The sequence below is a fragment of the Sminthopsis crassicaudata genome, chromosome 1 (genome assembly GCF_048593235.1).
Source record: "Sminthopsis crassicaudata isolate SCR6 chromosome 1, ASM4859323v1, whole genome shotgun sequence".
Taxonomy (NCBI): Eukaryota; Metazoa; Chordata; class Mammalia; order Dasyuromorphia; family Dasyuridae; genus Sminthopsis; species Sminthopsis crassicaudata.
The window spans coordinates 106,122,049-106,137,080 of NC_133617.1; the positions used below are offsets into that span (position 1 = coordinate 106,122,049).

The 15,032-nt window shown below is 35.6% G+C and overlaps 1 protein-coding gene across 1 annotated transcript; it reads right to left on the minus strand.

Annotated features, from left to right (window-relative positions):
- Window positions 1-614: 614 nt before the first annotated feature.
- LOC141552749 (putative E3 ubiquitin-protein ligase TRIML1) lies at window positions 615-14,783 on the minus strand. Its single transcript, XM_074284756.1, has 2 exons — window positions 13,540-14,783; window positions 615-1,157 (listed from the first exon to the last, which is right to left on the minus strand). The coding sequence occupies exon 1, from the start codon at window positions 14,693-14,695 to the stop codon at window positions 13,631-13,633; it is 1,065 nt and encodes a 354-aa protein (XP_074140857.1). The 5' UTR covers window positions 14,696-14,783; the 3' UTR covers window positions 615-1,157; window positions 13,540-13,630.
- Window positions 14,784-15,032: the final 249 nt, after the last annotated feature.

Below are 15,032 nucleotides of genomic sequence, written 5' to 3' on the forward strand. Positions count from 1 at the left end.
CTTTTCATGACTAGAAGTCTTCAAATGGATGTTCAATAGACACTTTCAGGGGATTTCACCGAGAGAGTTCATGTTCAGGTGCATATTTGATTGTCTAGAAGACCTTTAAGGTCAATTCAAACTTTCTCATTCAGTGGCACAGATCCTTGAGTTTTAAAGCATTTGGAAATCAGCCAGTCTCACTCATTCTTTTTTTTTTTTTTTTTTTTTTTTTTTTTTTTTTTTGGGGGGGGGAAAGAAATTGAATTCTCAAAAGGAAGAACCCAAGGTCACTAACTATTGAGTGGCAGAGCTGTGACAATGACCCAAGGCCTTCTGATTTCTAGCCCAGTGCTCTTTGCCTGACACCATATTGATTCTGACATTTTTTTCCCCAGCTTTGGCCTTGAATCCTTACCTTCCAGGTCTAGTTGGTTTTCCATTGATTATCATTGTTCACAAACCAGAACTATACCACCTAAAAACAAAACCCAGCTGTGGCAAAGTGAACAGAACAACAACTGAATATTATATTTTTACTTATCTTCATTTATTTGGACTTATTAATAAGGGAAGAATAGAATAATCAGTCTAAATAGAATTTATGCATCAGCATGCAAAAATGAGGAGGGAGAAGAAAATAAGTCTCCATTGTAAAAACAAAGGAAGAACACTGGGAGAAGATGAAAAAGATAAGATCAGGGAGAATATGAGGTATTAGAAAAAAATGTTAGCCAATGTTTTATGTGATGATGAAGCTTTCAAATGAGGCTTTTCCTAGATTTTTTCCTTCTAACATGAATGGATTCCTGATGTCACTTAGTGGGATGATTTCTCCCATTGATGCTAACAATAATCCTGCTGTGCCAATATTGATTTCTAGTCATTTTTTTTGTCCCATAAACTTTCAATAAAGTGTCTATCCAAAATGGCAATAGTACCTTCCTCTTGATCTTTTAAGATTTTTGAGGCACAATGTAATAACACTAGAACCATCTGACTTTCATTTTTGCTACCTAAATATCTTTTTGATGACCAATAATATCCTATTTGTATACTTGCTGTTACTGATAGCTGAAATCATTAAATCTTGGCATTAGAAGAAAACTCTGGTCCAGTCTAGACTTGAGAAAGAATCCTCTTGACAATATCCATAGCAGGTGGTCATCCAGTTTTTCCTTGAAAAAGGGAAAAGAAAGCATTATCTTCTTAAGCAACCCATTCAATCTTTGAACATTTCTAATGATTAGGAAGTTTTCCCTTAGAGAGGTTAAAATATGATTCTTCTTGCCAACTGCCCATCCTTTGCTCTATTGTTGCCCTCTGGGGTGCCAAGTCTAGTAGCTTTTTCTCAGTCTAAATCCTTTTTTTTGACCTCACTATTGCTTCTGATATCATTAATCATTTCTCTGTCAAGCAAAGCAATTCTTTTTCTTTAAAAAAATAGTCTGTCTTTCCAAATACAAAAATGGTTTTTATCTTTGTAAAACCTTGTGTCCCAAATTGTTTTCCTTCCATTCCTCCTCTCTAGACTGCAAGCAATTCAATATATGTTAAGCACATACAATTCTTTTAAACATATTTCCCTATTTGTCCTTCTGCAAGAAAAATCAGATCAAAAGAGAAAAAAAGACATAAGAAAAAAAACCAAGCAAACAAATAATCACCACCACAACAAAAAGTGAAAATATTATGCTTTGATCCATATTCAGTCTCTATAGTTCTTTCTTTAAATGGAGATGGCTTTTCCATCACAAGTCTATTGGAATTCAAGCAAAACAATTCTAATGCTTGGATGCAACCGTCTTTAAAATACTTGGATTTAATGCCTTTTTAAGCCATCTCTTCTCCAAGGTAAGGATTTCTAGTTCCTTCAGTCAATTTTTGTCTAATGTGGTCTTAACACCTCTTACTCTCCTGGCTTACTGTTCTCTACTCCATTGTCAATCTTCTTCCTTATCTATAATACCTAAATTTGAACATAGTATTCCAAATATATCTGACCAGGGTAAAGTATAGTGAAATTATCATTGCCCCTAGTTCTAGATACTATTTCAGTTCAAATTTAGTTTGAGATTACAATTTTTTTTCTGACTGCTATTTTACTGAGTTTGTACCATATACTAAAACTACATGATCTTTTTCAGAGAAATTTGCTTATCCATGTCTGCTATCTTGTTCTCCTCTCATTCTCTTCTTAGCTCTCTTTTCATCAGTGCCATTCAGAAGATACCAATGGTCTCTTGATCGTCAAATCCAATGGCCTTTTCTCAGTTCTCATCCTTCCTCACTTTCAGCAGCCTTTGACACCTCTACTCTTTTAACCTTTTCTTTTCTGAGGATGCAATCCTAGATGTCCTACTGTTCTTCCTCAGTCTTCTTTGCTGGTTCTTCATCATATCTACTAATCATAGATATTCTGAAATTTCTGTTCCTATACCTCTTCTTTTCCTTCTCTACCATCTCACTTAGTAACTTTATGAATGCTTTTAGACTCGTTTATCATTACTATGCTGATAACTTCCAGATTGATTTATCTAATTCTAATCACTCTAATCTAGCCTCACATCTCCAACTGTCCATTAGACATGTCATATTGGATGTCCCATAAACATCTCAACCTAATGTGTTCAACATTGAACCAAATATTATTTTTCCCCCAATGCCTCTCTCTTCCAAACTTTCCTATGATTGTCAAGGATACCATCATTCTTCTAGTTACCCAATCTCACAATCTAGGTTTTATCTTTGACTCTTTACTTTGATATTACCCTCCACATATAATCTCTTGCTATTTCTATCTTTTCTACTTTTGAAATACTTTTAACCTTCAATAGCTTAAAACTATCCTAAGACTTCTGGAAACCACTGTATACATTGTCTCTCCTGTTCACATGCTGCTATCACCAGAGACCAGGTCTTCATCACTTCTCACCTGGACTGTTGCCTCCTCCTCTTGATGTTATATCTTTGTACTGATTGATCTTTATACCTGGAATGTTTTCTTACTTCACTTCTGACTCTTAAATTTCTTTGGTCTCCTTCATCACTTCATGACTTAGCTCAAATCCTTTATTATTCAGTGGGCTCAGGGACCACATGCAAACAACTTTTGTAACTATAAGATAGCATTAAGGGCACTAAGGAAATTTGGAAAAGCTTCTTGTTGAAGATGAAATTCAAGTAGGATTTGAAGGAAGCCAGGAGATAAATGAGAAAGTTCCAGACTTTGGGGATAAAGATGAAAATACATACTGTCAGGAGATGGAGTGTTGTATATGAGGAATAGCAAAAAGGCCAGTGTCACTGTATTACAGAATACATGGAGTGAATTTAAGGTATAAATAGACTGAAATTATACGAAGAGACCAAGTTGTTATGAGGAATTTTAAAAGTCAAATAAAGGATTATATATTTGATTGTAGAGGTAATCAGGAGATAGTACAGTTTATCAAATAGAGGTAACATGAATAGGAAGTTAGGAAACTTTAAGAACAACAATTTGGCAATTGAGTAGAGAATGGATCAGAGTGGGGAGAAACTTGTGGAAGGGAAGGCAACAAGAGTTAATACAATAATTTAAGAGTAAGGTAAGGGCCTATATTAAGGTTGTGCCAGTATGAGAGGAGAGGAGACATTTTTAAAAGGTGTTATGAATGTTTAAGCTACAGAACTTAGTGTCTAAGAGAGTGAGGAGTCAAAATTAATCTTGAGATTGTGAGCCTTAGATGAGGATAGGAAAAATTCATTATATTTGATGGCAGAAACTAAGCATTGACCCACACTTAACACCACACACCAAAATCAGGTCAAAATGAGTTCATGATCTAGGCATAGAGAATGAGATTATAAATAAATTAGAGGAACATAAGATAGTTTACCTCTCAGACCTGTGGAAGAAGAATGAATTTATATTCAAAGAAGAACCAGAGATCATTATTGATCATAAAATAGAAAACTTTGATTATGTCAAATTTAAAAGTTTTTGTACAAATAAAACTAATGTAGATGAGATTAGAAGGGAAACAAATTGGGAAAACATTTTTACAATCAAAGGTTCCGATAAAGGCTTCATTTCCAAATATGTAGAGAATTGACTATAATTTATGAGAAATCAAGCCATTCTCCAATTGATAAATGGTCAAAGGATATGAACAGACAATTCTCAGATGAAGAAATTGAAACTATTTCTATCCATATGAAAAGATTCTCCAAATCATTATTAATCAGAGAAATACAAATTAAGACAACTCTGAGATATCACTACACACCTGTCAGATTGGCTAGAATGACAGGGAAAGATAAATGTGCAATGTTGGAGGGGATGTGGGAAAACAGGGACACTGATACATTGTTGGTGGGATTGTGAATACATCCAGCCATTCTAGAGAGCAATTTGGAACTATGCTCAAAAAGTTATCAGACTGTGCATACCCTTTGATCCAGCAATGTGACTACTGGGTTTATATCCCAAAGAGATCTTAAAGAAGGGAAAGGGACCTGTATGTGCAAGAATGTTTGTGGCAGCCCTCTTTGTAGTGGCCAGAAACTGGATACTGAGTGGATGCCCATCAATTGGAGAATGGCTGAATAAATTGTGATATATAGATATTATGGAATCTGTAAGAAATGACCAACAGGATGACCAACAGGATGATTTCACAAAGGCCTGGAGAGACTTACATGAACTGATGCTGAGTGAAATGAGTGGGACCAGGAGATTATTATACACCTTCAACAACAGTACTATATGATGATCAATTCTGATGGACATGGCGATCAATTCTGATGGACATGGCCCTCTTCAACAATGAGATGAACCAAATCAGTTCCAATAGAGCAGTAATGAACTGAATCAGTTATGCCCAGCAAAAGAACTCTGGGAGATGACTATGAACCACTACATAGAATTCCCAATCCCTCTATTTTTGTCCACCTGCATTTTTGATTTCCTTCACAGGCTAATGGTACACTATTTCAAAGTCCAATTCTTTTTGTACAGCAAAATAACTGTTTGGACATGTATACATATATTGTATTTAATTTATACTTTAACATATGTAACATGTATTGGTCAACCTGCCATCTGGGGGAGGGGGGTGGGGGGAAGGAAGGGAGAAAATGGAACAAAAGGCTTGGCAATTGTCAGTGTTGTAAAATTACCCATGCATATATCTTGTAAATAAAAAGCTATAATAAAAAAATAAAATAAAAATAAAAACATTCTGTTATAAGTAAGATATACAGTTCTGTATTAATAAGTTTTTCTTCTGTGGAAAGGAAGAAACAACTATGTATGAAATGTGTTACTATTCTAAAAACCAAAAAAGTAGATTAAAAGCTAATAAAGCTTCTCACCTTCAAAAAAAAAAAAAAAGAAAAGTTCATATTTATATTTGAAAATTAGGAGATAATTATAACTTTGGAAAAGAGTTTTGGTTCAATGATGAAGTTGAAAATCAGACTATATAGAGTTAAGAAGACAGTGAGAGAAAAGGAAATGGAGGAACTAGTTATAGATGGTTTTCTCAAGTTTAGATGGAAAGAAAGAAGAGAAAGAGGGTGATGGCTAATGAAGATACATTGATCAAGTGAGGGTAGAGGAGTCAGTCATAGGAAATGGGAAATAAGTAATTTGAGGAACTAAAGGTTAGGAGGTTTTAGTAGAGGAAAGAAAGATGGTGAGCTGGAAATTGAATTCCTTGAGAAAAAAAGGATAGTATGTCTTAGAATTTAGTAATAGCTACTAGAAACTTTATTGAATGATAAATATGGATTGAGTTATCCTCAAAAATGGAAATGTTGCTGAGTAATGGTGGTAAACAAGAGCTTGAAGTGGTTATAGAGAATAAGAATTATTCCAACTCCTTTACCTTAAGCAATGAGTAAGTGAAATCAGTGCTGGAAAGGGTAGCTGAACCAGTTCAGACTAGTCTTTAGAGCTGATTTTTAAATTTTCAGTGAAAATCTTTACTTTTTCTGAGAGGTAAACTATCCTATGTCCCTCTAATTTATAATCTCGTTCTTTATGCCTAAATCATGGACCCATTTTGATCTTATCTTGGTGTACAGTGTTAAATGTGGGTTGTCCATGCCTAATGTCTGTCATACTAATTTCTGTTTTTCCCAGCAGTTTTTGTCAAATAGTGAATTCTTATCCCAAAAGTTGGGATCTTTGGGTTTGTCAAATACTATATTGCTATAGTTATTAACTATTTTGTCCTATGAACCTAACCTATTCCACTGATCAACTAATCTATTTCTTAGCCAATATCAAATGGTTTTGGTGACTGCTACTTTATAATATAGTTTTACATCAAGTACAGCTAGACTACTTTCATTTGATTTTTTTTTTTCATTAATTCCCTTGAAATTCTTGACCTTTTGTTCTTCCATATGAATTTTGTTATTTTTTTAGGTCATTAAAATAGTTTCTTGGGAGTCTGATTGGTAAATCACTAAATAAATAGATTAGTTTAGGGAGTATTGTCATCTTTATTATATTCTCTTGGCCTATCTAAGAGCACTTAATATTTTTCCAGTTATTTAAATCTGACTATTTGTGTGGAAAGTGTTTTGTAGTTTTGCTCATATAATTCCTGACTTTCCTTTGGTAGATATTTTATGCTATTGACAGTCATTTTGAATGGAACTTCTCTTTGTATCTCTTCCTTTTTTACTTTTTTTGAAATAAGGAAATACAACGAACTAGAGCTTGATTTTATTGTTTTGATATTATGTAGACTTGAGAAAGCAGTGGAAAAAATGTTAATGATACAGAGTTAAGAAGAGAGTGAGAGAAAAGGAAATGGAAGAACTAATTATAGTCTTCTAAAGTTTAGATGGAAATAAAGAAGACATAGTCATAGCTAGTGAAGATAAGTTAAACTTAAAAATGTGTTCTACATCTATTTCCACCAAAGTTGGTAGTTAAACATTTATCAGCATACTCCTGGAAAAAGATCTCAGTGAGTAAAGAAAGAGTGACAAAGGAAAAGGTTTAAGATGGAAGCAGACTGATTACCTGAAAAGCAGGTATTCCAAAGAGCACAGTGAGGAAAAAATAAATAGCTCTGGAATGTGACAGTGGGGTGAAGTTAGGTTGAGGTGGATGGGAATAAGGGAGCAAGAAGTGAGGAAAAGAAAATAGATTTTAAATAACAATATCCAAGAGTTCAGAATGGGATGAAGAATGTATAATAAGGTAGGGGTTTGTTATAATCAAAGAAGACTGAGATAAGATAAGCTATCAACTTACTTAGGGGGTTAGGGTGGACAAATGTGACAATAAAGCTATGGCCACTGTAGATATAGGCCTGACATAACTGAGTTATCTTGTAACTTCCCAATGAGTATATAGAGTTCCTGGAGTGATGGAAGTAGATACAGAGTCCACATATAATTGTCTTTTGGGAGGTCATGATTCCATGTTATTTGTCATTTTGATTATTCCAAAAATCATAGATTCTATTGTTTCATAGACATTTTGCTTTTCTAGAAGAATGTTCATGATAAAAAGGTGAACTTTTGTATTTGGAATCATTAAATGTATTATAGCTTCCAAAATGTGATAAACTTTATTCAATTTTGATCTTAGCTCATTATTCACCTGAAATGCCTAAGCAAAGTACTAGAATCAGTGGACAAAAATAGTACACACAGCTATTTATAGATAGTACACACATAGCTGGGTAATATAGATCTATATAAGTACATATATGTATATATAAAATATATATTTCACATATATATATGTATGTATAAATCCACTTAGTTTTGTGTATGTGTGTATGTGTGTGTGCATACATGCGTATATAATCTTAGTTTTCTGATAAGGATGATGGGAATGATCTTTTCTACAAGACCTTTTGTCTTGCTGTGGGCCTTGGTATCTTAATCTTAGGTCATTTTATGCCAAGGTGTCTTTCATGAGACTGGCAAATCTCATGGATAAAGAAATCTTTTGTATTATATCTCACTTGATATTAGTACTTCCTGGATTGTTGAATAGTTAACCCCCAGACACATGTCATGAAGTATTATGTTGTTTTAATATGTGTGTGGGAGACATTTTGAGGTAGTTTTCTGTTCTTACTGAATAAATGCTTTTAGTAGATATTAGACAGAATATGGTGTTATATTCTCTGTACTTTTCAGTTAATTGTGTTACTTTATAGATATGTTCTGCCAGAAACAATCATCTCCAAAAGCCTGATTGCCTATTCCCTTTTCATATTTTCATCAAGGATGCCCTTAATGATGTATAGACTGCTTTTGAAAGGGTTTGTAATTGCATTGTCCAGATTGCCTTTCCAGATTGATCAGATTATCCTCAGATGATCTCAAATCTCCATTTCTTGATTTTAATTCTCAATTTCTTCTTGCCAGTGGAATCAGAGCCATAGGGTGGTCCTTATAAAGGCTGGTTGATTTCATGTTCCCAGGGCATGAAATGAAACTGCTTTGAAAAAAAGGCTGTTTTGGAAATTTATTTAATGGTTTCTCCATCTGCTCTAGCATTTTACAAAACCAATTTCATCTTTGGCATTTAGGAAATCATTATAAGAATTTCTTGTCATCCATCCCAATCAAAGCCATGAAGTTAAAATGCTCAGTGCCAACTATGAGACATTGTTGAGAATTTCTACATAGGCAGAATCTTTGCTTTAGTTGTGGGGGTGGGGAGAGGGAGTTGTTTTAAAAATGAGAACCAAAACCCCACAAATTCTATTGCGGCATGTTTGCTTTTCAGAGTCCAAATCATTCACATCAAGATGAGAGAGAAACATGAGCAATCTGTTCTACTTGGTATGATTACGCCTCCAGCAAGCACCCTCCGCTCCCAGTGTCTTCCAAATGCAGTGACCCTTGATGAATGCCAACAAACCCATCTGGTCTGCTGGAAGAATGAATATAATTCTTCCACATTCACCTAGGAACCTCTGTGGTTAGCACCTAGAGTGAAGACCCAAAGCAACCTCATACTATTATTATGTTAAAAACTAAAAGTTACTCCAGTTCTAAAATGCAGTAAGTCCCTGAAATACATAAGTCATCAAAATCTAAGGGGCTGAACACTTGACTTGGGGCCTATCCAGAGCAATGAATACCTTTTTTATCTTCCTCCAATAGGAGGCAACATGGTCTAGGGGAAGAATACTGGATTTGTCTTCAGAAGATTTAAATTTGAAGCTATTGATGAGATCTATAAGGGGTAACTAAATGACACTAGGGATAATTGAGGTCTAGTGGCAGGTTTGGGGTACAGGAAGTCAAATGGAGCTCCGCTGCAACCCCTTTGGATTTGGTGCAAGGATACAGACTTAAATGAGTTCTAATGGCGGTGCAGAGTCCCCTGTAAAGAAATTTACAGACCTGAAAACCTAGATTGATAAAAAGAGGTTTATTATGGGATTTGGAAATAAAGTTAAAGTCTAGTTAGAAAAGGTGAAGGTAGAGGTAAAAAGGGCACTGGAAATAGGATTCCAGTGGGCAGAGTCTTCTTGGGATGTTAGGCATGGTGCTAGTATGTTTGGAACCTCTGCAAAGAGAGGACTCCAGCTTGGCTGGAGTAATGAGAGATTTAGCTAAAGGGGCCTTTGGGTGGAGTCCCATATTGGTTCCTTTCTGGGTTTCAGCAAGGGCTAGAATTTGTTAGGTGGGGGTTGGGAAACCTGAGCAAATCATTAGCATGGGGGCTGGGACAGCCCAAGTTCTCCGATCAAGTGTGGGTTGAGAGAGCCTGGATATCTCCTTTTGGAATTCAAAAAGATACTTTTGACTAGAATTTATGAATCAAAAATCCTAGCTTCTTCAGCTATGAAGGGTTGGAAATCAGAAAGGAATAAATCAATCTGAAAGGACTAGTTTTAAAGGGAACACAACCCGCATCACTATGACTTTTCTTCTTACACATATAACCTTGGACAATTGATTTACTGCTTCTGCGACTCAGTTTCCTCTTCTATAAAATACAAAATAAGACTTCCTCTAAATTCTTTTCCAACTCTTCACACATGGTGCTCCTGTTCCCCTATCATGTTCTCATAGTATGTCAGTCCATATTTTTATGGATCATCTAGTTCTACCAGATCACTTTATAGAAAGACACAGAGATAGTGAGACTTTAAATAAGTAATGAAGCTTTCCTCAGGCCTCGCAGTTAGTAAGTATGAGAGCCAGGATTTAAACCCAGGTCTTCTGGATCCTTTCCATTATACCATTATGCAGAAGAGAAACAGTTTGTTAACTAGTCAATAAGCATTTATTAAGTGCTTACTTTTTCCAAGAACTGTGCTAAGGTTTAGGGATAAAAAGAAACTCTAAAATGAACCATGTTCTTAAGGAGCTCCCATTTTCATGAGAACAAAGTAGCAACAACTATATACAAACAAACTATACAGAAAGAAGATAGAATGCAATCTTAGAAGGAAAACACCAGTAACAGCAGAAGGGACCTGAAAGGTTTGTGGAGAAGAGAGTACTTGATCTGAGCTTCATAGGAAACTTAGAGATTTTTCAAAGGCAGATGTAAGAATGAAATGCTTTCCAAATACAGCCAGTACAAAGTCACAAAGTCATGGAGAAAGGAGATGAGTTGTTATAGGTTTTTGGTTGACATGTTAAGACAGTTGATTCATAGTAGTCTTATTATTGACGAAGATCCCCAGATCTTTTCACACGAACTGTTATGTAGACATTTCATCTATCCTATAATTGCGCAGTTGATATTTTGAACCCAACTTCACATTGTCTCCCATTAAAACTTGTATTTCATTATATATGAATATAGGTTACAGGGCATAGTAGATAGGAAAAAAAACATCTATTTTGAAAGTCAGAATGATCTGAAGTAAAATTCTAGCCCTTGCATGTAATAAATATCTATGGTGATAAGAACACTGAAAACAATGACATAGAATGGTTGATTGTTTGAGTGAAGGGAATGGCATTATATAGACTAGGGAAGAGAAGCTATGTTGGGAATTTGATAGCTATTGGAAAATATCTGAAGGTCTGTCATGTAGAAAAGGTTTTGAAATTGTTATACTTGATCTCGAAGACTAATAGAAAATTTAGAGGCAGATTTCATTTGGTGTAAAGAAAACATTTTAAAAAATAAAATTGTAGAAGATGCTATCTTATCAGTTAACCCTGGAGATATTAAATAGGGGTTATATTGTAATGCCAGAGAAACTGAGGCAAGATAGAGATCAGAGAGTTTTTAATATTTGATATTTAATATTTGAGAGGGAGAGATTATGCTGTGGGCATGTTGCCCCCAGGACTGATGTCTCAAAGCATCCAGCAGCAAATGTGAGTTCTCAATGATATATGACTAAGGTTGGATAGATAAAGGTGTGTGTGGGGGGTCCAAACTCTGATGAGAGGGACTCTCCAAACAGGGACCATCCATCTGGTTCTGACAAGTTGGGGGTAGGACCATAAATTCTTACTAACTGGGGGAACTTAGGAGGTATCCAACTAGAGCCAGGAAGTCTGTAACTTAGAGATATAGACAATGCCAATTAGGTATCTGGAGATAGGACATCTGGAGTCTGATCTGGAATGTCAGATTTCTACAGCCCTAATTATCTCAGTTTTAATGAGCAGAAAGGAGTGGTTGCAACCAGGGGATTGAGGCAGAATAATTCAAGAAACTGAGGCAGAAAAATTTAGGGCAACAGGCAGAACAATTTAGGGAAACTGAGGCAGGACAATAAAAGGGAATTATGGAACAATACTATAACCACTTATGAAGATCTTGAAAAGAATATTCTTTAACCACATTTGAAGTTCTTTCAGATTCTAACAATCTGTGAGCTGTGACTCTTACCTTGATTATAAGCATCAAAGGATGCTTAATAAATAGCACTGTATTAAGTGCTGTGGATGCAAATATTTTAAAAAGAAAGACAATCTCAAGGAGTTTATATTCTAATGGCATAAGACAACAAATAACAGTGAGCTAGAAAAAGGAGAGAATGAAGGAGGAAGAGAAAGATTCAGCATGAAGTCATGATGAAGTCTCTTCCAAGGAATGTAAAGTGATGGAAAATTAAGAGATCACTGTCCAGAGAGCCCGCTTTAAATTGAGGATTTAGGATTTCTTTGCTATACCTCCAGTCTTGGTCTAATGAGAAACCATAGATGAAGGAGGTGAAATAGTTTGTACAAGGTTTTTTGGTTCATTATTGACAAATGTTGGATGTGATGCTGGAACTCAAATGTTCAAGGGATTGTATTCTCAAAATAGGTTGTCATTTCCTTGAAGGCAAATAATCTTAGATTTCTCAGAGTCCTTGCCTGTCTAACCTTTTAACTCCCACTCCTAGTGGCATTTGTTAGTTGTTAAACATTTTTGATGGATTTCTATTCTACTCCACTTGGGGTACAACAAAAGATAATGGTCTTAAGCTGCTGTCATAGAAATATGAGTTAAACATGTCACAGAATTACAAAAAGATTGTGTGTTAATGGGAAGTCTGGATTAGACATAAGAAAATCTTTTCTGGATTAAAAATAAAATAGTGAGCTAGGAGAATTCATGACAACTTCTTGCAGTGCTAGATTGTTCATGTCCTATTCAGACAGAAGGTCCATCCAGTACTAATCTGCTGGCCAAAGAACAACTTGTTAGCTGATCTACAAAAATTAGATGAAATGGTCCTAGTTATGTACTTATGTGATTTTGGGTGACATTCTCTAGGCAAAGAGATAAAAATCCTCCTTGGATTCCTTCTTAAGGGCATCATAGTTTTAGGAACCTATACTTATATTAATTCCTTTTTGTGTCAAATGAAAATAGGTTATAAAAATACATATTACTCCTCTTCATGGCCTAGCTCTGATCTGTGGCCTCTGGCTTGGTTCTGTGGTCTGTGACTTCATGGCCTGAGGGTTCCCTCAGAGATTCCATGAAGAAAAAAAAAAAAAGACACATAGGTTTTTAGTTATGCGGCTTTATGAATCTGTCACCTTGCCAAGAGAAATAGTAAAGGCTGTTGGACCTAGTTTACTCATAGAGTGGACAGATTATATACTGAGACTGTGCTACTATGAAAAGTGGGGAAAATGCAAAGGAGAAAATTACTTCAATGGCAAACTTTACCTTCACAATTAGGCTTAAGCCCAGCCCTAATTCCTTATGAACACAGGGCTCTCAGCAGCAATGTAACTGGCAATTAATTAGCAGGACATATGGAATTTACAGAAAGGTTTAGAAACTGTCAATTTGAGATTCTGAATACCTATTTCACAGGGTACAGTAAAGATTCAATGAAAAAGTATACTTTGCAAATCTTAAAGCCTATATAAATGGTAAGTATTATTTACAAAGGACTCTAGATACATTATCTTAATGGATTTTTACAACAATCCAGTAATGTGGTAATGAAGTTACTACAGAAATTAATATTCTACTTTGTTGAGTTGGTTCATTTGTGTTTGACTCGTAATGAACCCATTTGATTTTAGTCATACTACACCACCCACCACCTCCACTGCCACTGCTTACTCTAAATTAACACTGATAAGATGAATATTGGAATCTATAGTTACCTCCCTCTAGAAAGTCATCACCATTCTGTCATTCCAAGGTTGGATCTTGAAGGAGTTGTTCCTCATTCCTTTGCAGTATATTTTCCAATTCTTAGAGAAATTCAATAAGAGGTATCTCAAAATTGTCCTCTACTTCTGACATCAGCACTTGTAGATTCTGGATCTTTTGGGACAATCTGGACTGGCTCTCCTCAAATTTTGCCAAATTTTCTCTTGATTCCTGGGCCAGTATTTGCAGATGTAGCTGTTCTTTCTCCAAGAAGAACTGGTGCTTGTTCTCATATTCAGACACAACCAACTGTTTCATGGACTCATAGTCCAAAATACATTGCGCTTCTTTCTCTTTCTCACATTCCAATTCAATTTTAAGTTGTTCCTTTTTTGTCCTTAAAGTATTACATGTTCTCTGGGGTTTCTGCTTGAGGTTGGGCAGCCTCTCAAAATTCTCTTCCATTTCCAAGATCATCATTTGACAATTGTGGATCTGTTGGGAAAGTGTGGCCTTACTCTCCTGAAACTTTGTCAAGTTGTTGCTTGTTTCCTTGTCCAGTCTTTGCAGATGTAGCTGTTCTTCCTCTAATAACAACTGGTGCATTTTCTCATATTCAAATGTAACAGATTCTTCCAAAGTCTGGCCCTCGGCCTTGTAGTGTAGCTCTTTCAATTTCTCATATTTCAAATCACTTTGAAATTTTTCCTTCCTTTTCCTTAAAATATTCCATATAGCTCGGAGCTTTTCCACACACTGGTCATCAGCATCTTCCAAAGAAAGGATTTTGTGCTCTTTGTGATCTGTAGTTAAAAAACAAGTCCAACACAAGAACCTTTGGTCATCTTCACAGAACAGGGTCTCTTCTTTTTCATGTGTATCACAGATGGTCAGATCCCTGATGTTCTGTGGTAGATGAAATCTAAGCAGCTTGCTAGTGATAGCTAGATTCTGTAGATTCTTATTGCACAAAATGTCTCCAACTGAGATGACTGTCTTGCATTCTGGACATACTTCTGGTGTATTGGATTCCCCAAACCACCTGAAAAGACACTTTCTGCAGAAGGTGTGACCACAATCAACAATCACTGGGTCAGTAAAATAGTTTAAGCAGATGGAACAAGTGAGATCCATGCTGAAGTTTTCAGAAAACTCCATGGAAGCCATGTTCCTAGGCCTTTTATTCCTCTGTTTCAAGGAAATTTGACTCAGGAACTGTAACTATAGCTTTCTCTCCTCTGAGCTCTGGCAGCAGAAGACTACAGGATTAGGTTGCTGGGGCCTTTTATAGGACTTCCCTTATCTGGCCCCTCCCCCTACACTGACAGATAGGTGTGAGCTCACAAGAGAAACAAAATGCTCCAATGGCCTGATAGTGCTTCATCTCCTTTCAGTGATCTCTCACATTGGTATTTATTTGTATTTTTATTTATTTCAGTGAATTCTCACATTTGTATTTAAATCTAATGCAAGACCACAGTATTCACAGTGGTGTTCAAATCTA